This window comes from Podarcis liolepis (assembly GCF_965112155.1).
Source record: "Podarcis liolepis genome assembly, chromosome: 2".
NCBI classification, from domain to species: Eukaryota; Metazoa; Chordata; class Lepidosauria; order Squamata; family Lacertidae; genus Podarcis; species Podarcis liolepis.
This window is the reverse complement of record NC_139555.1, coordinates 20,552,132-20,576,038: the sequence shown is the minus strand read 5'-3', so window position 1 is coordinate 20,576,038 and position 23,907 is coordinate 20,552,132. Positions and strand designations below refer to the sequence as shown.

The 23,907-nt window shown below is 43.5% G+C and overlaps 2 protein-coding genes across 5 annotated transcripts in view; one reads left to right on the top strand and one right to left on the bottom strand.

The window, feature by feature from the left end:
* The window catches only part of CRLF3 (cytokine receptor like factor 3), a 31,794-nt gene extending 13,343 nt beyond the window's left edge, over positions 1-18,451 (top strand). Inside the window, exons 3-8 of the mRNA XM_083490290.1 lie at positions 1,058-1,145; positions 1,991-2,168; positions 4,303-4,525; positions 5,390-5,522; positions 12,441-12,553; positions 14,168-18,451. Of these exons, the coding sequence (XP_083346416.1) occupies positions 1,058-1,145; positions 1,991-2,168; positions 4,303-4,525; positions 5,390-5,522; positions 12,441-12,553; positions 14,168-14,427 (995 nt within the window). The 3' untranslated portion in view covers positions 14,428-18,451. The remainder of the gene's footprint in view (positions 1-1,057; positions 1,146-1,990; positions 2,169-4,302; positions 4,526-5,389; positions 5,523-12,440; positions 12,554-14,167) is intronic.
* Positions 18,452-19,961: 1,510 nt separating this feature from the next.
* The window catches only part of SUZ12 (SUZ12 polycomb repressive complex 2 subunit), a 31,924-nt gene continuing 27,978 nt past the window's right edge, over positions 19,962-23,907 (bottom strand). For all 4 annotated transcript variants that reach the window (XM_083490003.1, XM_083490005.1, XM_083490002.1 and 1 more), the window contains 2 exons: positions 22,562-22,641; positions 19,962-22,280 (listed from right to left, as the gene is read on the bottom strand). In XM_083490003.1, the coding sequence (XP_083346129.1) occupies positions 21,932-22,280; positions 22,562-22,641 (429 nt within the window). In that variant the 3' untranslated portion in view covers positions 19,962-21,931. The remainder of the gene's footprint in view (positions 22,281-22,561; positions 22,642-23,907) is intronic.

Here is a 23,907-nt window from a genome sequence, read left to right as displayed (position 1 = left end):
TTGTGCTAGATCAGCCTTCCCCAACTCCCATCAGACTCAGCCAGCCTGGCCAATGGGCAGGGATGATGGCAGTGGCGTGCGGTGAATTTTTTTGCAGGTGAACAATTAGGGCCAGAGGCACCAGCTTGCAAGGGTTATTTTTTCTGAGGTGGGGGGACGTCATGCACGTGACGTCTTGACATCACATGCGTGAGCATCGCACCTCCCTCCCTCAGCCAGGCAGAAGTTTCTCTGGCTTTGGGAAGGAGATACCAGGCCTCTGAAAGGATGCTGGAGCCTTCCTTCCCCAAACCGGATGGGCTCTCTACAATAGAATTATAGAGTTGAAATGGATCTTGAGGACCATCTAGTCTAACCCCCTGCAATGCAAGAATCTCAGCTATATCATACATGACAGATTACCATCCAACCTCTGCTTAAAAACCTCCAAGGAAGGAGAGTCGACCACCTCTCGTAGGAGTCCGTTCTTACTGTTGGAAAGTTCTTCCTGAAGTTTAGTCATAATCTCATTTCTTGTAAGTTGAATTCACTGGATCGGGTCCTAGCCTCTGGAGCCATTACATCTGTTGTAGAAATACCTTCTGATGCAGAATTGAATGTTGCATGTGTCCAGTTGCTGCCTCCAGGTCAGGGTTGCCTTTTCTCAATCAAAAAAAAAAAAAAAGTAAAGGACTCCTGACCATTAAGTCCAGTCGCGAACGACTCTGGGGTTGCGGCGCTCATCTCGCTTTACTGGCCGAGGGAGCCGACATTTGTCCGCAGATAGTTTTTTCCAGGTCATGTGGCCAGCATGACTAAGCCACTTCTGGCGAAAGCAGAGCAGTGCTCAGAAACGCTGTTTACCTTCCCGCCAGAGCGGTGCCTATTTCTCTACTTGCACTTTGATGTGCTTCCGAACTGCTAGGTTGGCAGAAGCTGGGATGGAACAACAGGAGCTCACCCCGTTGCGGGGATTCAAACCACCAACCTTCCAATCGGCAAGCCCAAGCCTCAGTGGTTTACACCACAGCACCCCTTTTCTCAATAGGAACCTCTTAATTTTTATTTTTTATTCCAGGAGAAACTGTCATCCATGGTGTAACAGGGGAGGAGAGTGACAAGCTTTGCAGCTTTACCAAAAAGGCATTGCATATTCAGCTGGATAGGTAAGAGCATGGGTAGGCAAACTAAGGCCCGGGGGGCCGGATCCGGCCCGGCCCAATCGCCTTCTCAATCCGGCCTGCGGACGGTCCGGGAATCAATGTGTTTTTACATGAGTAGAATGTGTCCTTTTATTTAAAACGCATCTCTGGGTTATTTGTGGGGCATAGGAATTCGTTATTCTTTTTCTCCAAACTATAGTCCGCCCCCCCCCAAGGTCTGAGGGACAGTGGACCAGCCCCCTGTTGAAAAGGTTTGCTGACCCTGGGTAAGAGCCGTGAATTGAGGGTGGAAGTTTGATACTTGTGGTGTGACTGGCTGATAATGGGTGTCAGGGTTTTCCCAATTTAGGACAGTTGATCTGAATGAGAAACACCTCTTTTCTTTAAAAAAAGGGTACAGTCTAGACCAGCCTTTCCTGACCTGGTGCCCTCCAAATGTTTTGGGACTGATGGGAGCTGTAGTCCAGAACATCTGGAAGGTACAAGGTTGGGCAACGCTGGTTTAGACTTCCCTGGCCTGTTAGTGCATGAACTAGCAAGACTGGTGTTCATAGCAGCATTTAACCTTCCAACTCAAAACACAGTCCGGTCATCATTTGAAATGCCTGGATTTCAGAAGAGATTACTGTGAAACTCGAGTAGGCTAAATTTTGGGTTTTGTAAAAAGCTTTTTGAGGTTGTGGAGATAATCAAATACATGTGCACTCTCTTGTAAATTCTGTCTCTGTAATCAAATCAAGAGCGCCAAACCTTTGTTGATTCTTTGAAAACAGTTGCTTATCAAGTTACTAGCAGTACTGAATAGTCTCTCTCTCTCTCTCTCTCTCTCTCTCTCTCTCTCTCTCTAGTTTGCCAGAAGTACCATCCTTGGTTGATGTGCCTTGTTTATCTGCCCAGTTGGATGACTCTCTCCTTACAGTAGTGAGAAATCAGATCTTTAACCATGGGGCAGTAGCATCTCGACCACCAATACAGATAGAAGAGCTGATTGAGAAGCCTGGGGGCATCATTGTAAAGTGGTGCAAGGTGGGTGGAAAAGAGCCTTTTCAAGATCAGTCTCCAATATGCACTCTCTTTTTGTTTGTGCTTTAATCACTTTCATTTAAGCGGGTGGCACTGTGGGTTCGACCACAGAACCTAGGGCTTGCCGATCAGAAGGTCGGCGGTTCGAATCCCTGCGACAGGGTGAGCTCCTGTTGCTCGGTCCCTGCTCCTGCCAACCTACAGTTCGAAAGCACACAAAGTGCAAGTAGATAAATAGGTACCACTCCGGCGGGAAGGTAAATGGCGTTTCCTTGCTCTGCTCTGGTTTGTCAGAAGCAGCTTAGTCATGCTGGCCACATGACCAGCCAGTAAAGCGAGATGAGCGCCGCAACCACAGAGTCGTCTGTGACTGGACCTAACGGTCAGGGGTCCCTTTACCTTTAAGACAGTTTGTGATTATTGATTCTCAGGCAAGACAGTTTGCAGTTACTCTGACCTCATAGACTGAAAGTCCAATCCTAACCAGGTATACTCAGGAGTAAGTCCTGTTGAATTCGAGGGGGGCCTTACTCCAGGGTAAGTGGGGTGTAGGATTGCAGCCTTAGCTGGCTATAATATTTTTTGTGTTCCATGTTTTAAAAAATCTGTCTTTTTCTGCTTTGCCTTGGAATGTTTTAGACAGTTTCTGCAGACGTCTTGAAGTTCTTTGCAAAACCAAAATTAACTTGCAGCATCTATAAGCAAAATCAAGAAGAAGGGTACAGAAAAGATGCCTTCCTCTCTCTGCATTGACCCAAATTATTCCCCTTTTGAAATTACAGTATATTTCATTGCTCCATATTTCATAGACTCAGGAAGCTTCTCCACAAATTAAAGACTTTCTCATGAATTCATATTACAAGTAGCAGTTTTTAACTCCATGATTGTGTGGCTTACAAATACCTACTTTGAGATGGTTCCCTAAACAGATATGCAGTGCATTTTTTTATAACTTTTTGCTTTTAAAAAAGAAGTAGCCAGCCTACATAGTGAGTGAAGACAGATATCTCGCTAATGATTGCAAACAGCTACAATGTTCACATATTGATTATTATTATTATTATTATTATTATTATTATTATTATTATTATTTTATTGCGTCTTTAGGCCAAGGTTAGGAACATTACACATAACATTGCTGTATAGGGGAGCAGGATACAAATGCAATACAATAGTAACCACCCTCAACAACCCGTTAAAGAAAACACAACTCCATAAGGATAGTCAATGCAGTAATAAAATAGGACCATCATGTCACCAGCTGCTTCCTGGTCTTCTTTGCCTCCGACAGGATTTATGCTGCAGTCAATGAAACTCCAGTGTTCAAGGGAGACTTTGGTGGTCTGCATGGCTTCCTTTTCCCTTCCTTGCGATTTCTTGCCATTCTTGACTGCCATTCTCCTTTGTTCCGTCCTTTTCCTTCTGAAACTTCACAGGTTGTTTGTTTATTTACTTCTATGCCATTTGCATGTCAAAATAGCTTCTAAGCAGTATAAAATAAATTACTTGTTTTGTTTTGTGTTTTAAAAACACAACATAATTAAATTTCACAATAAAACAATGCCCTCAATAAATCATTAAAAACCATACAGTAAAAACCAGCCCTTTCAGAAGCATAGCAATTAAACCGACTCAAAATACAATTAAAACAGTTGGATCAGATAGTTTAAAGTTCAGTGGAATGCTTGTCTAAACTGGTTCTTGGAGCCCGCATACCTGTTTCTTTTTCTTTCCACAAAAATCACAAAGAGTGAGTTCAAATGAAACATGCAAGCTAAGTCCCTTTTGCAAATCGAACATCAGTTTGCATAATTATCTGTACATTATTTTATTCAGAACACACAATTGAACTTTCTGGGCACCCAAATTTTCATTTATTTATTTGCTGCAGAATGCAGTTACCGCTGAGATTTTTCTCCTTTCGCTGCTGTGATATGAGAGCTTGTGTTGCCCTCCTTCCCCTTGGGAGAGGTTTCTTCAGGACTTCCTGACCCATGTGACCCTGAGGCAGCAAAAATAACGTGTTGCTGCTTTGCAATATTACCTTGACAACGTTGCACTTTGGAGAGCTAGCAAGATAGTTGAATTGGAGGAAGATTAAAGGCAGTGTGTATCCAATAACTGGGCTCTGTTTCAGGTCGATGAGGACTTTGTGCCACAAGATTACAGGCTTCAGTATCGTAAGAGTACGGCCAGCCACTTTGAAGATGTGTATGTCGGCTCGGACACAGAATTCATAGTGCTCCATATTGATCCCAATGTTGATTACCAGTTCAGGGTTTGTGCACGAGGAGATGGCCGCCAAGAATGGAGCCCGTGGAGTGTTTCTCAGACTGGTCGTTCCACCTTGGTGCCCCACGGTATTATTCTTCGCATTTATTATTATTATTATTATTATTAACTATATGTATCCCGCCCATCTGACTAGATTGCGCCAGCCACTCTGGGCAGCTTCCAGCATATACAGAAACATAATAAAACACCAGACATTAAAAACTTCCCGAAATAGGGCTGCCTTCAGATGTCTTCTAAAAGTCAGATAGTTGTTTATTTCCTTGACATCTGATGGGAGGGCGTTCCACAGGGTGGGTGCCACTACCGAGAAGGCCCTCTGCCTGGTTCCCTGTAACCTGACTTCTTGCAGTGAGGGAACCGCCAGAAGGCCATCGGAGCTGGACCTCAGTGTCTGGGCTGAACGATGGGGGTGGAGATGCTCTTTTAGGTATACTTGGCCAAGGCTGTTTAGGGCTTTAAAAGTCAGCACCAACACTTTGAATTGTGCTTGGAAATGTACTGGGAGCCAACATAGGTCTTTCAGGTCATTATTAATATAATTACCATCTTGATGCCCAATTTATGCAAGGACTTGCAGAGGACTTCCCCCGACAGGACTCAGTTGGATCCTGCCCTTAGGCATTGATTCCAGCGGGACTTCTCTGTGAGTGGACGGATTTGGGTCCGGATGTAGGTGTGTTTAGGAACAGAGACTTGTCATCTTTGTAACGCTGCTGGTGTGGAGTCCCCCCCCCCCGCCAATTTCAAAATAATGCAGTTTTCCCATTTTGGAGTGCAGACAAACGTTCTCTAAACATGAGAGCTGCAGCCCCTCTTTTCCCAGGTGGTGAGCAACATCCTGGGAAGGCTGTGTTGCATCGCACAGCAATCTTGCACCTCCAAGTGATGCGCACGTGCGTGCTAGTTCCTGTTTGCCCTTCCTTTGTTAGAATGGACGCCTGGCTTTGAAGGCTACAGCTTAAGCAGCCGAAGAAACATTGCGCTTCGAAATGATTCACAAGTGGGCGGGGTGCTGTACTCCAGGGCTCCAACCTACTATTGCGGTCAGACATTGACATTCCGGTAAGTCATTTTGCTTAGCTAACGTGCCACAGCATGTTTTCCCCAGCAGGATTTTGTGTGTGTGCTCGCATTTGTTTCTTTCTTCCTTGAGCATAGCTGTCAACCGTCCCTTGTTTGGCGGGAAAGTCCTTTATCCCAGCGCTGTGTCCCGCTGCTGTCTCTTATTGATGATGTCCCTTGAATTTCCCGGGTTTCAAAGGAAGCAGCTCCTCTCCCTCCCTGCCTGCCGGCCAGGGAGGAGAGAGGCTCCAACTGTGTTGCTTGGCAGCGTTGCTCACCCAATAAGGAGTCTTAAGAATGACTGGGGGTGGAGCTTGCATGCCTTGTGCCGATCAAATCGGCCGCGTTGCCGGGGGACTCGTCTTTGCTCAGCGCTTCCCAGCGGAGAGGTGACGGTGGTTTTCCTTGCTGCATCCCCTTTGCCGGGTTGCTGCGCTGTGGGAATGACCGCTTGAGGCTTTGTTTGGCTGCTGGCTGGGCTTTCTGCCTTTGGCTTGGAGGGGCTCAGAAGTTGAACATACCCGTGTTCAGAAAATCCCTTATTTTAGCTGCGGATCCCTTATTTTCGAGGCTGCTGGTCCCTTATTTTCAAATCTGTAAGTTGACAGCTATGTCCTTGAGAGATCTGGTCACCTGTTGTCTTGACTCAGTTTGACGCATTGTCTGATTTTACCCAGCATTCCTAACTGTTGCCTTATTTTACCCAGCATTCCTTGAGCACAAAAGGGGCAAACCTGTAGCACCAAGGGCAGTGTTAGAAACTCAAGATATATAATCTAGGCACCATGTGTCTCCTTAAACCAAGGTTACAGCTGCCAAATTGGAATGTCTAGTTGCTTTTGGGGGGCAAGATGGCTCTAAAAGTCTTTTTCTTTTCTTTTCCAAATGATGGACTGATTGATTGATTCTCAGTTAAACATCTGGCTAGATCAGATGACAGCCTTGAGCTAGGTTAAGAACTCTGAGGACTTAAAGAAGAAAAATAACTTTATCCAGGGACAGTCCACATATATATACTGGCCTGTTCCAACCTCTTTTTCTTAACGGTGACATGGATCATTCATAATGTGAGAATACTCTTCACAACTGTAAGTGGGGCAGTAGGGTGGGGTAAGTGAAGACACGCTGTTGTTGTTTAGTTGTTTAGTCGTGTCCGACTCTTCGTGACCCCATGGACCAGAGGACGCCAGGCACTTCTGTCTTCCACTGCCTCCCGCAGTTTGGTCAAACTCATGCTGGTAGCTTTGAGAACAGTATCCAACCATCTCATCCTCTGTCGTCCCCTTCTCCTTGTGCCCTCCATCTTTCCCAACATCAGGGTCTTTTCCGGGGAGTCTTCTCTTCTCATGAGGTGGCCAAAGTATTGGAGCCTCAGCTTCAGGATCTGTCCTTCCAGTGAGCACTCAGGGCTTATTTCCTTCAGAATGGATAGGTTTGATCTTCTTGCAGTCCGTGGGACTCTCAAGAGTCTCCTCCAGCACCATAATTCAAAAGCATCAATTATTTGGCGATCAGTGAAGACACACTACAACAATTAAATATAACGTTGTTCACAGCTCCTGCTCAGGCTGCATTTTGGTTCCTGAAATTCATTCCGATTGTGCAGATAAAATATAACTGGTAGAATTCTACAGCATGCAGTATTAGTGTGTGAAAACAGTAAAGATCCAAGGATCCGCAGGCATGCACCTCCAAATGGTGGAGAGGTAAGGTGCCATCCTGATCCCCAAGCATCTTTACTTGGTCACAAGGGGCCGCTAGTTAGGTGCAAAATGCGCCTGGCGCTTGGCTAATTTCGAACACTGGCCAAGGGTTGGCGTGGATAAGGGGTTGCACGCTGCTGACCCTCAGAGATCCCTGACACTGCTGCTTCTCTTAAATAGTGATGCAGACTGGGGGCAGAGCAGACATGGGGCATCTGCAGTGCAGCTTTTCTCCTTCTTTCATTAGATTCCAAGATGGACCATACCCACCCGCCCATCAGTCTTAATTCAAAGATATTTGAAGCCCCCTGTGCCCTAAATTGTCCTGAGTGATCCCTTATCTAATTATTTCCTCCCTTGGCAGAGGAGCTCGCTCGTTCCGCTGGAGCCGTTGCAAAGATTCCAGCTGCAGTTGCTGGTTCATTTGTGTCCAATATTTGCCACCTCCCCCTTAATTATAGATCCCACTATGCTGTGGATGGCTGACTTCAGCGGAACCTGTGGATGGCTGACTTCAGCGGGAGGAGGCTGCTCAGGCAACGTTGGCTTTCAGACTTAAACTTTCTAATTTGGGACAATGATGTTAGAAATATTGGCACTGCTCCTGTCCCCAGGGCAATGCTGTTTGGGCCAAGGAAGGGACCCTGTGGAACTGCCCTGGAGCCAGTTGCTATTAGTAGGGTAAGAGACTTAGTCTCTGATTACACAGATGCTTAGCTTTAGGAAGCCTCATTCAATAGGCTTCCCACTCGCTCTAACCAGCTCCACATGGCCCTGGTAAGCTATTGGCAGAGGCCCTACATTGCATCCTCCTGCCTTCTCCAGCTAGGGGACGCAGGAGTGGACCTACTTGGCTGCTGCACCCAGGTCTCGAACCTGGGTGTGGCTGCCCTCCTCCCCTCTTGGCTTTCCGTCAGAGTGTCCACATTCCCACCCCCTGAGAGCACATAATGCAGCCGCCTTGCTGGAGCTGAGCTTAGTCTAGGTCTGTTCAGCGCCTGAATGGGCCATCATCTCAGAACCCCGCATAGCTTTGCTTTGAGTTCCACGATCAGAGAAAGGTGGGGTGTCGTTTTTCTTTCGTTTTTAAAATAATTGTTGTTTAGTCATGTCCGACTCTTTGTGACCCCATGGACCAGAGCACACCAGGCACCCCTGTCTTCCACTGCCTCCCGCAGTTTGGTCAGACTCATGTTTGTAGCTTCGAGAACACTATCCAACCATCTCGTCCTCTGTCGTCCCCTTCTCCTTGAGCCCTCCATCTTTCCCAACATCAGGGTCTTTTCCAGGGAGTCTTCTCTTCTCATGAGGTGGCCAAAGTATTGGAGCCTCAGCTTCAGGATCTGTCCTTCCAGTGAGCACTCAGGGCTGATTTCCTTCAGAATGGAGAGGTTTGATCTTCTTGCAGTCCATGGGACTCTCAAGAGTCTCCTCCAGCACCATAATTCAAAAGCATCAATTCTTCGGCCTAATAACCTTAAAAATGAAGCAACCGTTAAACACTGTAGGTATAAAATACCAGTTACTACTAAAGCCAAGAATAAAACAGGCTCAGAACTTCAACAGCATAACGAGATTCCTGCCTCCATCCAGTGAGCGAGACAAAAAAATTGCTCTGGGGAGGCCAGTGAAAACCAATGAGTCTTTAAGGCACTGCAACAAGGCTGAAGTGCAGCTGCCTCCCGCAGCTCTAGTAGCAGGGAGTTCCAAAGTTGTGGAGCCACTGCAGAAGAGTCGGTTTGCTCGTGTTCTCTTGCGGATGCCCATCTCACAGATTTAGACTGTTCCAAGTTAAATTTTTAATACAGTGGTACCTCGGGTTAAGAACTTAATTCGTTCCAGAGGTCCGTTCTTAACCTGGAGCACCACTTTAGCTAATGGGGCCTCCTGCTGCCACCGCGCCGCCGGAGCACGAATTCTGTTCTCATCCTGAAGCAAAGTTCTTAACCCGAGGTAATATTTCTGGGTTAGCGGAGTCTGTAACCTGAAGCGTATGTAACCTGAAGCGTCTGTAACCCGAGGTACCACTGTAGTAACCTTTTCATTTCCTAAGGGCGTTAATGGATTCATTTTCTTTCCCCTCATTTTTGTGTTTTCCCTCTCTGCGTACTGTTCCTTCCTTTCAGTGGGAGTAGGAGAGGGCTGTTTTTAAAATGCATTTTGCTGCCGCGAGCTTCCCTGGATGCTTTTTAAACAGAAAAATGGGACAGAAATGTTTTCAAACCACACGCTGCCTCAGAGCTCTTTCACCCACAAGGCTCACTCTTTTTTATTATTCCTCTACGGATGCGTCTCTTGACTCAGGCACTGCTTTGACAGAGGTCTTTCTTCAGGGTGGTGTCAGTCATTTTACAGCCCCCACTGTTCCTCCGTCATGGACTGCTGCGTTTACTTGTCATGGACTCAGAGGAATGGTGGGAGGCGTCAGCTGGGGAACCACCAAGGGAAGAAGGCTCAGAGCCCAGGGGTGGGGGTAGGACATTAACGAGTGGTCAGAGGGAGAAGAGGGGAAAGACTAGGAAGAGGTAACAGGGCTTAGTGAGCTGGGAGAATCAGTGACGGAGAGAAGTCCAGAATCAGAGGCAGCTGCTGAAGCAGGAGACTAGAAGGAGGGAGGCCAAGAGGCAGCGCTGGGTCAGGATGGTGAGACACAGGGGTTTCCGACTCTTGCTTTGACAAGCTTCCCTCCCTGCTGGTATCCCAGAACCAGAAGAGGACTGAAACAGGTGGAGCGACAGCATGTAGGCACAGTCTCTGATTGCTTGAGGGAAAGCCCTGGAGAGGAGGTGACTTAGATGGCTGTGGGGAGGTGGGGACTTTCAGCCTCGGCAACTGAATCATGGGGCAAGGCCTACTGGGGATGAGATGAGCTGCTGTGCTCATTTGGCTTGACACTCAGCCAAGGGTGAAATGTGAAGATTGTGTTTTTGCTAATAAAGGGTTAAGTTAGAATGGTGTGATTTATTGCCGGCCGGCTCTTTGACGTCAACTCAGTTTCTAGAGCCATCATTCCCCAAACACAGTAGCGTTCCGTGTGCGAGTAGTTAATGAACTGAATGAAATGCTGTTGGGTCCATAGTTGCTCCCTGCCTCCCCCTCCCCACAACTTGGGAAGAAACCATAGGTCAGTCGTAGAGCGTATGCCTCACATGCAGAAACTCCCAGCATCTCCAGTTAAAAGGAACAGGTAATTAGAAAAAACTCTTCTCTGCCTGCGTTAGATCCTAGAGAGCTTCTGCAAGAGTAGACAATGCTGTCTGGTTTAAGCACCTCTGAGCCAATGGCTATAAATAGTTGCAGAAGTTTAAAATAGTATTTAAAAAAAAAACATTTAAAAAAACCAACAACATTGGCTGACAAAATCTGATTGTAATTCTCGGGTTTACTTTTCCAAAGAGAGCTAGATTGCTTCCAGATGGAAGAGATTTAGGTTTTCCCTACGCTGCCCCCCATTTTGCAATGCACATTTTTGGCTCTTGGGAGACAGGAAGGCTTGGTGGGAGTATTCGCAGTGCAATATGGCTCCAAATTTGAGCTGTACTCGAAATGTCTTGACAGGCATCTCATTATTACCCAACCTGTTCTTTAAAAAAAAAAAAGCAAGCAAAACAAATGTAATTTCCTCCTGAAAATTTCAAGCGATACTTATCTCTCAACACATGTTCCATATCCAGTTTGCTTGCATTGCTGGCTATAGGAAATTGCGTCATCTCTAAAATAAACTGGTGTGTTTTCTTTTATGTCTGCCACTATGACCAGTGTCTACAACTTCACTGGTATGTTTAACCGGCAAGTAGCAGGGCTGTAAATGTGCTCCTCTTCTTGCATAGGTCCAATCTGCAGGTGTTTTGTCTCATTGGTCAGGCAGATAACATTCTTCCATGAATGGTGGGGATTTTTTTGAAAGAGGAAAAAGAGTGATGTCTTCCCCATTAATAACCCTCTGAACAAGGATAATGCATTGTTTTCACATAGCTGTGCGTATGACGCATTGATGAAATGGGAAGATAAATGGGTTATTTAACTTGAATCAGAATGAATACTAGACTAATTAAAACTTGAAAAACATTTTTCATAAAATAAAAAAGAAACTGTCTAAAACTGTAAGAATACTAGAATATTTAAAAAAGCACCTGTGGTTGTTTGCCTGGGGGTCTAGGAACATGATGTGGCCAAATATTGGGTTGTTTTTGTTTTGAGTATGTATTTTGTGTTTTTATATCGTCATTTTATCCTGAGAACCACCCTAAGACCTGCGGATATAGTATATAGGGTTCATGGGATACGGGTGGCGTTGTTGTCTAAACCACTGAGCCTCTTGGGCTTGCCGATCAGAAGGTCAGCGATTCAAATCCCCATGACAGGGTGAGCTTCCATTGCACTGCCCCAGTTCCTGCCAACCTAGCAGTTCGAAAGTGCGCCAAAAGTGTAAGTAGATAAATAAGTACTGCTGCGGCGGGAAGGTAAATGGCATTTCTGTGCGCTCTGGTTTCCGTCACGGTGTTCCATTGCATCAGAAGTGGTTTAGTCATGCTGGCCACATGACCCAGAAAGCTGTCTGTGGAAAAATGCCGGCTCCCTCAGCCTGAAAGCGAGATGAGTGCCACAATCCCATAGTCGCCTTTGACTGGACTTAACCGTCCAGGGGTCCTTTATCTTTTTTTTTTAAAATAGGGCAGTATACAAAATTTAATTTAATTAATTAATAAGTAATAATAATTTGTGTCTCTTTCCTAATGTGATCCCTCAGCACTTTGAATGTCATCTCTTTATCTGTGTGATGGTTCAACATTCTTAGATGTGCCTATATCCAAAATGGTACATGACCCATGAATCCATTTGATCAGCTTACACCCTGAGCTGTCGCAGTTTTGCCAGTTTACTTCAGTGCTGAATGAGTTGCACATAGTGTGGCTCCATGTGCTGGGAATGAATGGGCAAACCCTCACCTAGAGAGATTTTATGACTTGGTTTTGTTTTTTTGCTTTAGTTTGCTCCACTTTAACAAAGAGGCAGCTGTTCCAACAAGCCACAGATTCAGCAATAAAGTTTCCTCTACCAATTTACTGCCGCTGAACTGAGGCAAATGTCAACGTCAACATTGTTGCCATAATTTTCAGGGTGTGGGTGATACCATAAGAAAGGTGCATTGTCATTGATAAAAACTGATACAATTTATATTAATAGCACAAAATGCATCCAACTTTCTCCTCAGAATTGAAACAGTCGGTCAGCCGGACAAAAAAGACAGTATAGGTGTTTGTGTGGCGCAGCAGAATGGCGCTGATTCCCTGCAGAGAGATAAAGCAGTTTGCGTGAGCACCAACGGTGAGTTGCCCAAGAATTCACTTGCACAACTTTTTTAAAATGAAAAATAATCTGATTTATCCCAGATTTTGCCCTCTTCTGTCCTCTAATATAGTCTACAAATTCCAGAACTATATAAAACCTTAGAACTGTGAATTTCTTTATTTTTAGAAGTTACTTGTTTTATTTTTATTTCGTAAAATTTATATCCTGCTTATGAAGGTGAAGCTTCAAGAATCTGGGAGCTATCGCCCAACCTGGTGACCTCCAAACAGCAACGGGAAATTTATAAGTCTCTCTTAAGGGCACAACCTTCTCCCAAGGCAGCTTCATTCAAATACAAAAGGCATAGGCAAACTCGGCCCTCCAGCTGTTTTGGGACTACAACTCCCATCATCCCTAGCTAACAGGACCAGTGGTCAGGGATGATGGGAATTGTAGTCCCAAAACATCTGGAGGGCCGAGTTTGCCTATGCCTGAAATACATTACAGTAGTACCTCAGGTTAAGTACTTAATTCGTTCCGGAGGTCCGTTCTTAACCTGAAACGGGTGTTTTTAACCTGAAGCATCACTTTAGCCAATGGGGCCTCCTGCTGCCGCCGCGCCACCGGAGCACGATTTCTGTTCTCATCCTGAAGCAAAGTTCTTAACCTGAAGCACTATTTCTGGGTTAGCGGAGTCTGTAACCTGAAGCGTATGTAACCTGAGGTACCACTGTATAACTTAGCTTTATATCCATAGCAGTGGCTCTCAGCTGGAGCATGATGAAGGAGGTGTCCCTGGTTGCTGATAGCCTCAGCAGAAAGTGTGCCTATTTAACACACATTTAATTATCGCTGACTTTCATTTTTGCATCTCATTGGCATTCAAACACCCCCCCTTACAATTTCCCCCATTATTTACCTGCCAACTAACATTTCACTTTGTGCATCGCGACAAAGCAGGACTGTGTCCACAGAAGCTTATGCCTTAATAAATGTATTCGTCATTAGGGTACTGCAGGACTCCAAGAGACTTAGCATGGCTAGCAGTCTGGAAATTTATAGTTACTTCAGGAAATCAACGCATTGTGGAGTAAAGGGTAGGGCTCTTGAGAACAAATTCAGTGGAACCTTGGTTCTCAAACTTAATCTGTCCCAGGAGTCCGCTTTACTCCCGAAACCATTCAAAAACCAAGGCGTGGCCTCCGATTGGCTGCAGGAGCCAAATACAGATGCCAAAAATATATATAATTTGGCATCTGTATTTGGCTTCTTCTTTGGTTTTAATTGGTATAAAATGGAAAGCTTAAAAAAAAATTAAATAAAGAAATAATAAAAATTGGACCGATTAACTAATGCTGATTTCTTGCTGGCCTAAAAATATAATACTATATAATAATAAGTTATTATTTATACCCCCCCCAATCTGGCTGGGCTTCCCCAGCCACTCTGGGTGGCTTCCAAAAAAATATTAAAATACTGTAATACATCAAACATTAAAAGATTCCCTAAACAATAGCTTCCCTAATAACCTTTATAAAGTTGTTTGCAAGGCTGCAAAGGGGGATAGAATAGTCAGATCACAGTCCAGATGTTACTGGGTTTTCATGTCTAGCTCATGAAAGCTAATGTTTCTTGCCTTACCTGTTCCAGGTGCTGTCTTTGTAAACGGAAAAGAGATGACAAACCAGTTGCCTGCGGTTACTTCAGGATCAGCTGTGACATTTGACATAGAAGCTGTGAATTTAGGCCCTTCCAATAATAATAATGAAGGGGGGAACTTCAAACTCAGAGTGACCATTGGCTCCAACAACAGGGAAGTGGTCTTTGACTGGGTACTTGATCAGTCCTGCGGTTCTCTTTATTTTGGGTGTTCGTTCTCCTATCCAGGCTGGAAGGTGCTGGTGTTCTAACTTCTCCACCTCTGAAATGATGCCAATTGTTTTAAACTGTATCATTCCTCCAGTGGTTGGACTTGGTGATACAGCGATTAACTAGTGCAGGCTCCGAGTACACTGGTGTGAGTCTGTGCAGGAGGGAGCCCTCTTAACGCAACCTGCCGATGTGATAAACATTACTTGAACTATTTACTGTATACAGTTTAAAATACTGATGGTGTGTTTAAGTAATCTGGGGTGGGGGTGGGGAGTAAGCCTTCACTGTTGCTATCAAATTTGTATTACTATTATTTTTATTATTATTAATTTTAAGGGAGGAAAAGCCAGAGTTGAACCTTTTGCTGTGCTCCTGTCTGTGTGAACAGCCCAATTTTGCTAAAGTGCTGTTCTTTTGGCTCAGGGTTTATGGACCAAAGTTCCTTGTATGCTTATCCTATTCATCAGAGTACGGTACTGTAAACTGCTGCTGGGCAGACACTCAGCAAATGCTTCATTTTTGTCAGTTGAATACCAGGCATTAGTGTTTCTTGAATCCTGCTCCCCCATTTACTGCATCAAGCTGAAGTCTGTTTCCCCATGTGCAGTACCTCGGTCTCATCTCTTTACCTATGTGCCTTGGTTTTTATTCAAAAGTATTGTACAGGACGGAGAGATAAGCTTTCCAACAGTGAACATGCAGTGCCCAGTTGAGTGCCATTGAACGGCTGATATTTAACTTGGGCTTTATTATTACCTCCTGCTTCAGAAAGTGCCTCTACCAAGATGACGTCACATGTTCCCAGGGGAAATTCTATAGTAGGGGAGGCCAGCCTGTAGAGCAGATCCTGCCCAGGAAGCCATGTTGTAGCAGCAGCCTGTTAAGATCAGGAAATTTTGGTTACCTTCGAAAAGTGTCTCTTTTCCCTCTGGCTAAGGTACCATTGCAGGAAGATCTAGAGTAGTGGTTCTCAACCTGTGAATCCTCACATGTTGTTGGACTACAAGTCCCATCATCCCTAGCTAGCCAGGCCAGAGCTTAGGGATGATGGGAGTTGTAGTCCAACATTTGGGGACCCACAGTTTGAGAACGGTTGATCTAGAGGCTCTGAGAGGGAACACACCATTTCTTGCAGTGGTGGCTCCCAAAAGGAAGAAGAGATTTTTTACAAGGGAAAAGAAGAAGTCCTGATCTAGGATATGTTCCTCTCCTAGCCCAGTACTCCCATCAGGAAAAATGCTATTGAAAAGATCTCTGTCTCTCCCTCCCCGCCCTGTTTTTCTGCTAATCAGCAGAAGGGGAGGGTGTGTCTGATATATGGCTAGTGACTGTGTTGGCCACTTCTGGCACATGGCTGTCAGTGGGTTGACCTCAACAGCGTCCTTCTGCTGAAAGAATTAGGCTACCCTCATTCTGTAAGGAGGTTTTGTAGAACTTCTGAGCATTTGTGGGTGGGTGGGTGGGAATCTATAGTAGGTGGCAGTCAGAATTAACCAGCATTCTTATACATCGTTGCTTTGCCCTTTCTTACCCATCCGTGAGTTCAAAGAACAGCTCTGCAATAACTTACTTAGGATAGCGTGCTACATGAATGATGCTGAAGTTAAGGTACCATGTAGACAAAGGTGTCTGTAAATGCATAATCTATCAGGGATTTTATTATTTTGCTGATGTAACAAGGTCAGTGCATAGACAGGGTAGTGATATTAAGAGGGAATAACTGCTGCGTGGCACAGTTGTGCACTCAATCAGGGTTTCCCAAACTTGGGTCTCCAGCTGTTTTTGGACAATTTCCATAATCTCTGAGCATTGCTTCTGCTAGCTAGAGATGGCGGAAGTTGTAGTCCCAACAGCACCTGGTCTAATGATAGTTTAGACCAGGTGTGACCCTCCAGATGTTACACCCCCCACTAGCCTTGGTCATTGGCCATACTTGCTGGGACTGATGTGGCTTCTAATTTAGGAAGCTCTGGAAGGCCAAAGGTTTCTCTCCCCCCTCCACCCTTTGTTTAGGCAAATTCAACCGTGCAAGTGACGTGAAATGCCCTTTTTTCATGTTTAAAATACAGTACAGACCAGTATTACTTGCAGACATGTCCTGTCACAAACTGTAGCTGTTCAGTGCCAGCCAGAGGCTGCTTACCACAGCATCCTGTTAGGGACAAACAAAGTAAGACATTGTTGATGAAAAACAGGGAAACACCTTTCTGCATATCCCAGCTGCTCTAGGGCTGCGTTGATGCCGAGACCTCGGGTGCTGGCACCAGAGCTCCAGTGACCTTAAACTGGAGCCTAAGAGGGTCGCAATATCTCCTTGCTGCACCAAGTTAGGGCCTCTCCCCTGTCCTGAAGCCTTAAGGCAATTACTAGTGGGGAATCTTTGTCCCTCCAGATGTTGCTAACTACAACACCCATTAGCACTAGCAAGCATAGCCAATGTCCCGGAATGATGGGAGTTTTAGTTCAGAGGGCTAAAGTTTCACCCACCTTTGCTGTAGCCCAACAGCTCTGCGGAACAGAGGCTGTTGACATTTTGCAAGCGAAAGGCTCCCCCCGACACTTCCCTTGGCCTCAAAGTAGAAAGCTGGGGTTTGTCGTGTTCTCTTGTGCCACATGCCAGTATATTTCCTTTGCACTCAGGCAAGCAGCCTGCCTTAGTCATGTTAACGCAGGTGGCATCGTAGAATTGGGAGGGACCCCCCCTCCCCGAGGATCATCTAGTCCAACTCTCCGCAACCCAGGAATCACAATTAAGGCTTGATCTACAATTAGAGCAATTCTAAGAATTAGGCAATATAGTAAAATCTAATGTAAGCAAGCAGAGCTCTGCAAACTTGAAATGGAGCAAACAACAACAGTGTATGAGATGTTAAAGGTGGCTAACTCGCCTTCCCCTCCAGATCTGTTTCCTAAACCTCCCATAAGATTTTGAGGACGCATTGGATGATCAGGCCAATGCTGTCAGATGTCACCCTGCTGTTACGTAGAGAAATGTGACGGCAAAGATGCAATTCACATTTAGCTGTCAAGTGTGTGTACATGAGATATATACACTGGAGGGTGGGAATCCTCTTCCTCCCTCTCGAACAGCCTTTCTCAACCTGTGGGTCCCCAGATGTTGTTGGACTACAACTCCCATCACCCTTAGCTAGCAAGGCCAGAGCTCAGGGATGATGGGAGTTGTAGTCCAACATCTGGGGACCCACAAGTTGAGAACCGCTGCACTAGAATGTGTTATAAATGAACTGGAGCTTGTAAATGTGCCTCTCACCAGGAGGAGGCTGTGCTGCCTTCCACAAAGGCACACATATGGGGGAAATTGTGGCCTGCCATATGCTGTTGGGGCTACAGCTTCCATCATTCCTGACCGCTGACTGTGCTGCCTGGGGCTGACAGGAGTTGAGAAGTCCATGCATGCGCAGTGCTTGGTTCATAGAAAACTTGTAGACAGAACTGGGTGGCTGAAGTTGCTTAGCTTCACTCCTGCAACAGTAGTTTCCAACCCTGTTTTCCCAAATGAGGAAAAGGCAAAGGGCAAGCTAGCCATTGGCTCCATAAATAAATGTTTTACCAGTTCTGGTGCTTTCATTTAGCCCGAATGCCTTTCCTCCATTGACTGACTCGTCACATATTAGGGGGTGTGGTTACCTGGGATTGATAATCCTTTGTGGTGGGGGAGAGAGCATGTGTGAATGAGTTGTATTTGGGAACAGCAGCTCTGTGCAAAATATTGGTTTGAAAACTTACCAATAAAGGCGATACGAGGACCGAAAGACTCGATGGAGATTAAAGGCACCTAGCAATTGACCAGTGATAAACTGCTTCGCTAGTGAAAAATATATGTAAAAGGGAAAGGTTCCCAATACATTTGCAATATTTTTGTACTTTAACAATACCTTACAAGTATTTGGTCCTTTGGAAGACATTTTACCCATACAGTGTTAAGGTAAAACTTGGAGACAATGTTGGGAAGGGAATGTGTTTATAAAACTTGTATCTATTTACCTCAGCATACGTACTTTGTATTATGACTTTTTAATAAAAGTTTGTCCATCTGCTCGACTAGTGTTATTCCATTAATATTGACTCACTATACACTGGTGGCGCTGTGGTCTAAACCACTGAGCCTCTTGGACTTGCTGATCGGAAGGTCGGCGGTTTGAATCCCCACGTCGGGGTGAGCTCCCATTGCTCTGTCCCAGCTCCTGCCAACCTAGCAGTTCGAAAGCACACCAATGCAAGTAGATAAATAGGTACCACTGTAGTGGGAAGGTAAACGGCATTTCCGTGCGCTCTGGCTTCCATCTCTGTGTTCCATTGTGCCAGAAGTGGTTTAGTCATGCTGGCCACATGACCCGGAAAGTTGTCTGTGGACAAACGCCGGCTCCCTCGGCCTGAAGCAAGATGAGCACCACACCCTCTAGTCACTTTTGACTGGACCTAACCATCCAGGGCTCCTTTACTTTTTTAAAGAATTTGTCATCTTGAGCACCACATGGATTAATTTGAGAATATTTCAGATCAGCCATTTTAGAATGACACCCCATAGCTGTCACTGACTGGACTTAACCGTCTAGGGGTCTTTTACCTTACCTTTACCTTACTATATTCATCCCACCTTTTCTACAAAAGACCTAAAGGTGGCAAACATGGCTTCCCTACTCCTTCTCAACCTAATTTCCTTTTTATCCTCCCGAAAAACAAAGTGGGTAAGGTTACACCCAGTGTGGTTTACCACAATGCTACTCAAAAGTGGTGGCCCACAGACCACTGCCTGCCTGAATGTCATCAGCTCCTACTTGACAGTGACTCCACCACATCCCAGACCAGGTGGGACCCCTCAAGGACCAAATACGGTATTGGGGGAGGGGAGTTGCCAGACTACGGCATCCAATAGCTTGAGAAGCCCTTCCTTAGCAGAAATTGGCCTGGTTTTGATACATCATTAATTCTTTTGCCTGGAGCGTGTATATGTCTAAGGTGGGGGACTGTGACAATGTTCCTTCTCCTCCCATAAGAGAAAAAGGTGCCACTTTTTGAATATTTCTCCATCTCAACAGCCTCCTACATGTTCCAATTAGTATTTAGAGTGCTGGAGACATTTAAATACTGCACACTCAAAGGGAGAGAGAAAAATAGAGGTGTCATGAATCAATTTTTATTTGACCCATTTTGATTTAGTCACCAATCTAGCAGCCGCATTCTGGATTAGTTATAGTTTCCAAGGCAGCTTCAAAGGTAAACCCACGGAGAGCGCATTGCAGTAGTGCAAGTGGAAGATAACCAGAGCGTGTGCCATGACTAAAGGATTTCAGGCTCAAGAGATACAGTCCTCATTTCATGCAGGTAAAAATAAACAGAAGTTACTTCATTTCAAGAAACATATAATGCACAAATTAATGCATAGAGAACTGTCCATATCAGGCTGCAGATCACAATACCTGTTCCAAATTCAAAAATTCGATATGCCTGGTTCCAAATCAGAATCAATCTCTCTCTCTCTCTCTCTCTCACACACACACACACCTTACCTGGTTGCACCTTTAAAAAAGCAATAGCACACCTCAGAAGATTTTATATTATTGAACTTTATGTACAAAATCCAATTTCAAATAAACATTTAATGTAAAAACAAAAAGGTCCATTAAACACTTCTTTTATATCTACTGTACCATTCAAATGTTCACCCAGTTTACATGATTTATTGAAAGTCTCATTAAGGGTACATATAGAAAATCCATCTTTATTATAAATAGAAACAAAGGGATTCTCAGCTTTTATTATAAATTGACATGACATACAAAGTTTATTGGACAGAAGTAATTTCATTACTATTTTGGGAGGGGTCACCAACTTTTTTGTGCAAACAATGCTAGCCTCCTTTTAAGCATTAAGAGCGCGGCTGCTTAAGAAGTGACATAAGCAATAGTTCTACAACTACGTCTCTCCTAAAATATATTTTTTTACATATGTGCACAGCTTTAGCAAATTAAAGCCCAAGAGAAATGCTTGACCGGCTATTCAAAGGTGTAATAAGAGTTTGCTACAACTCAAGAGCAGGAAATTCGAGAAGTCTAAAGAAAGCTGCAGTCTCCCTCTTTCCTATTGACACAAATCTGTGACCAAGAACTTAATACTGGATGACAAATCACATCCACACCATTAGTTAAATAGTCTCACAGTTAAACACATCTTTAGGGACCAAAGTCAGTATTTACAGTTTTATAAATTTCTGGAAAAAAAACCCATTACAAAGCTTACCCCCACCCCCACCCCAAACAAAAAACAAAAACCAACAGGGATCTGCCTTCTTGTGGTGGTGGAATGAAATAAAAAATTAGAAACACCTGTATTTACATAATCAATCCTTTATAAATAAAGAATATGAAAAAATGAACTATTCAAGAATTTTTTAAAAAATGAGGCGATGCCACTCAACTACAGTGCTTGCTGGAATAAACCCTTGAAGCTGATACTGTACCAGTAGTGAAGCTACTTTCCATTGGAAAAAAGAAAATCTGTAAACATGTGCATAAAATGTGTTAGCAGTGCAAGACTGCACAGGTTAGCATCTGTATTGAATGCAATACATCACAGAGTACTTGCATAAGAAGTGCAACACATTTTCTGGCCTAATTTTACAGTGCATTTCCCCTTCAAAACTAGCAACCAAAAATTCTCCTTAACGCCATGCTTCGATCTTACAGTCTGTATATAGGCAAAATAGGTACGTATCCAGGCACTGCCTACCATGGCCTCCAGGTGTTAACACTTAATCTCTTAGCCAAAAGGCCGAGAAGTGATCTCTAGGTGTTAAACAAAGCATTCTATTAAACAACTCTCAACAGTTATGCTTGATTAGGTTAAGGCTTTGATCTAGTACACCTTGTTATCTACAGATTCGTTCAGACTACTGACAGAATTAATATGGTACTTCCCCTGTGTTTGTAATGAGAAAAGCAGAGGTTGTTGTTGTTTTTTCCAAAAAAGGTTTGAGACAAAGAAGTGCTATGTTACAGCTGAATGTTTAAAAAGTGTTTAGAAATTTGCAATCTGTAGTTTGACACCTATAAGATCAAGGTAAACTTTAAATGGTGTGTTATTTGCCACAAAAAAAGTTAACCTAAGGAATTTCTAAGTACAAAGCATAAACTGTCCGAATCTCTTTCCCTAATTTTCAACTCCATGGTAGGAAAGACAGCCAGTACAGATGAAAAAAAAATAATAATTAAAAAAAAATCTTTATATAAAAACTGGTTTACATATACTCAAGTTATGTAAATTCAGTACAGTTCATAATTAAAATTCCCAAAAATTGTATTGCTCTTCATGCTCAAACTTTGAGTATTGTCATTACACCACTAGAACTGATATACACGTAGTACTTGCATAATCAACTCAAAAGGAACCATATTGTTGAAATCCTGTTTCCAGCAGTGCCTGTTAGGAGCCTGTGTGTCTTATTAAATTCCTTGTAAGAGTTCATGCATCTTAAAATGTCACTTCATTGTTTGTGCACTGAATGCCTCTTTGCTCTTCTTTTCAGATCTTCTGTTTTCTATTCTGTTTTGCCATACATGAGATAGCATCCATTTCTGAGGATCTTTCCCTAGTGTTAGCTTCACTGCAGCCATTGGTTATTCCAGTTTGTTCTTCAGAAATCTCCTCCATTGTGGTGGTAGCAGTAGACTCTCCTTTTTCAAATTTCTGCTGCATTTCTCGAAGCTTAGTAACAGCTTTGTCTATGGACATTATGCTTATAAGGTTGAAGTCATGCATGCTGACCAGGTGAAGCATGAAGTTTCGACACAAGTTCTTCTTAATTATTTTGTGTCCATAATTTTCAACAAACAGCATACAGGCATGATTCATTTGATTGTCTGCAATAAACCTGTAACATAAAAAAATGACGCAAGGCATTATTACAGATTTGGGTGCCCAAAGATGCCTATAATACCAAAATCCTGCTCAGACATGCTGTCATGTAATACTTGCTTCTCCACAATTCCTACATAGGGTTTTTTAAATGCTCAGTAGTTCACACAATAAAAAAGCACATTAAAATAACAGATATGTGAAAGGCTTAAAAGCAATTCAGGGTTGTTGTTTTATTTTTAATTGTAACCTAATTACTTTTCATAAATTTATAAAATTGTAGTTCTAAGTACGCACCCGTGCTTCATAACGTGTAGATTCCATAATTTCATCACTTCTTTTTCTCCTTCATTCACATCTGAAAACTCTTCAATTTGCTGCAGTGAGACAACCATTTAAAGGTCATTAGCATGCATCTATTTAAGTCAGGCATTGCTTGGCTTGTTTCCCCCATCATCTGCTTATTATTGTCATAATTGCTTTGCATAGTCAGTACAATTCCACACAGCCAGAACTAAGCAGCAAGAGCTGGGAAAAGGCACACAGTTTTGCTACAAATGTCCCTGAAGTTACTTTTGGAAGAAAGTGAAGAGATAACAGTTAATATATTTTGGGAGGGGAAGGGGGAATACAGTGGTACCTCGGGTTACATACGCTTCAGGTTACATACGCTTCAGGTTACAGACTCCGCTAACCCAGAAATAGTGCTTCAGGTTAAGAACTTTGCTTCAGGATAAGAACAGAAATTGTGCTCTGGCGATGCGGCGGCAGCAGGAGGCCCCATTAGCTAAGTGGTGCTTCGGGTTAAGAACAGTTTCAGGTTAAGAACGGACCTCCGGAACGAATTAAGTACGTAACCCGAGGTACCACTGTATAGGGAATGTGCCTTGTGCTCGCATCTAAGTGTTTACACTAACAGAGAATATTTGGGGGAGAAATGAGAGGGGAAAGTCTATTAAATCCCTTCAGTAGGTTGATGCAAAGGCTCTTTCACTTCAGTTTACACATTATTTGAATGTTTCATTTAAAATAATTGTTAGATATCACTTCATGTCAAATCAAAAGGATGAAACAGGAACAGAAAGCTGAATGCTGTCAAAAAGCAGGGATGTTACATTATTTGGTGGTGTGGTCCTGCGATACCAACATTATGGAGGTGAATTAAGGACAATTAAGGCTGTAATGGAGGTAAATATTTCTTCAGCCCTTTTAAATAATTTTATTTTAAATAATTTTATTAGGATTTTTGGAAGAAACAGAAGAACAAGATTTTGTGGGTTTTTTATTGGTGGCAGACAAAATACTAATTGAAAAAAGGAAGAAGTCCAAAAATGATTAGAAGTTTAAATGTTAAACATAATCAAGTTGGCAAAGTTAACCTGCTGGATTAAAGAATAGAGAATAAAAAAGAAGTCTGTAAAATGAATTATTTTGAAACTTCAAAAAATATATATGTAAAAGTAATCTAATTTTAAGTGGAAATTAGATCGAATTAATGGAGTTCTAAGCAGGTGTTTATAGATATGGAATATATATAGATTTAAAATAATTGTTGTATTTAAATGATCAATGTATAGGTTTAAATATTAATTTGTTATCTGAAGAAATGTATTTTCAGATTTTGTGATTCTTATGAGCATTTT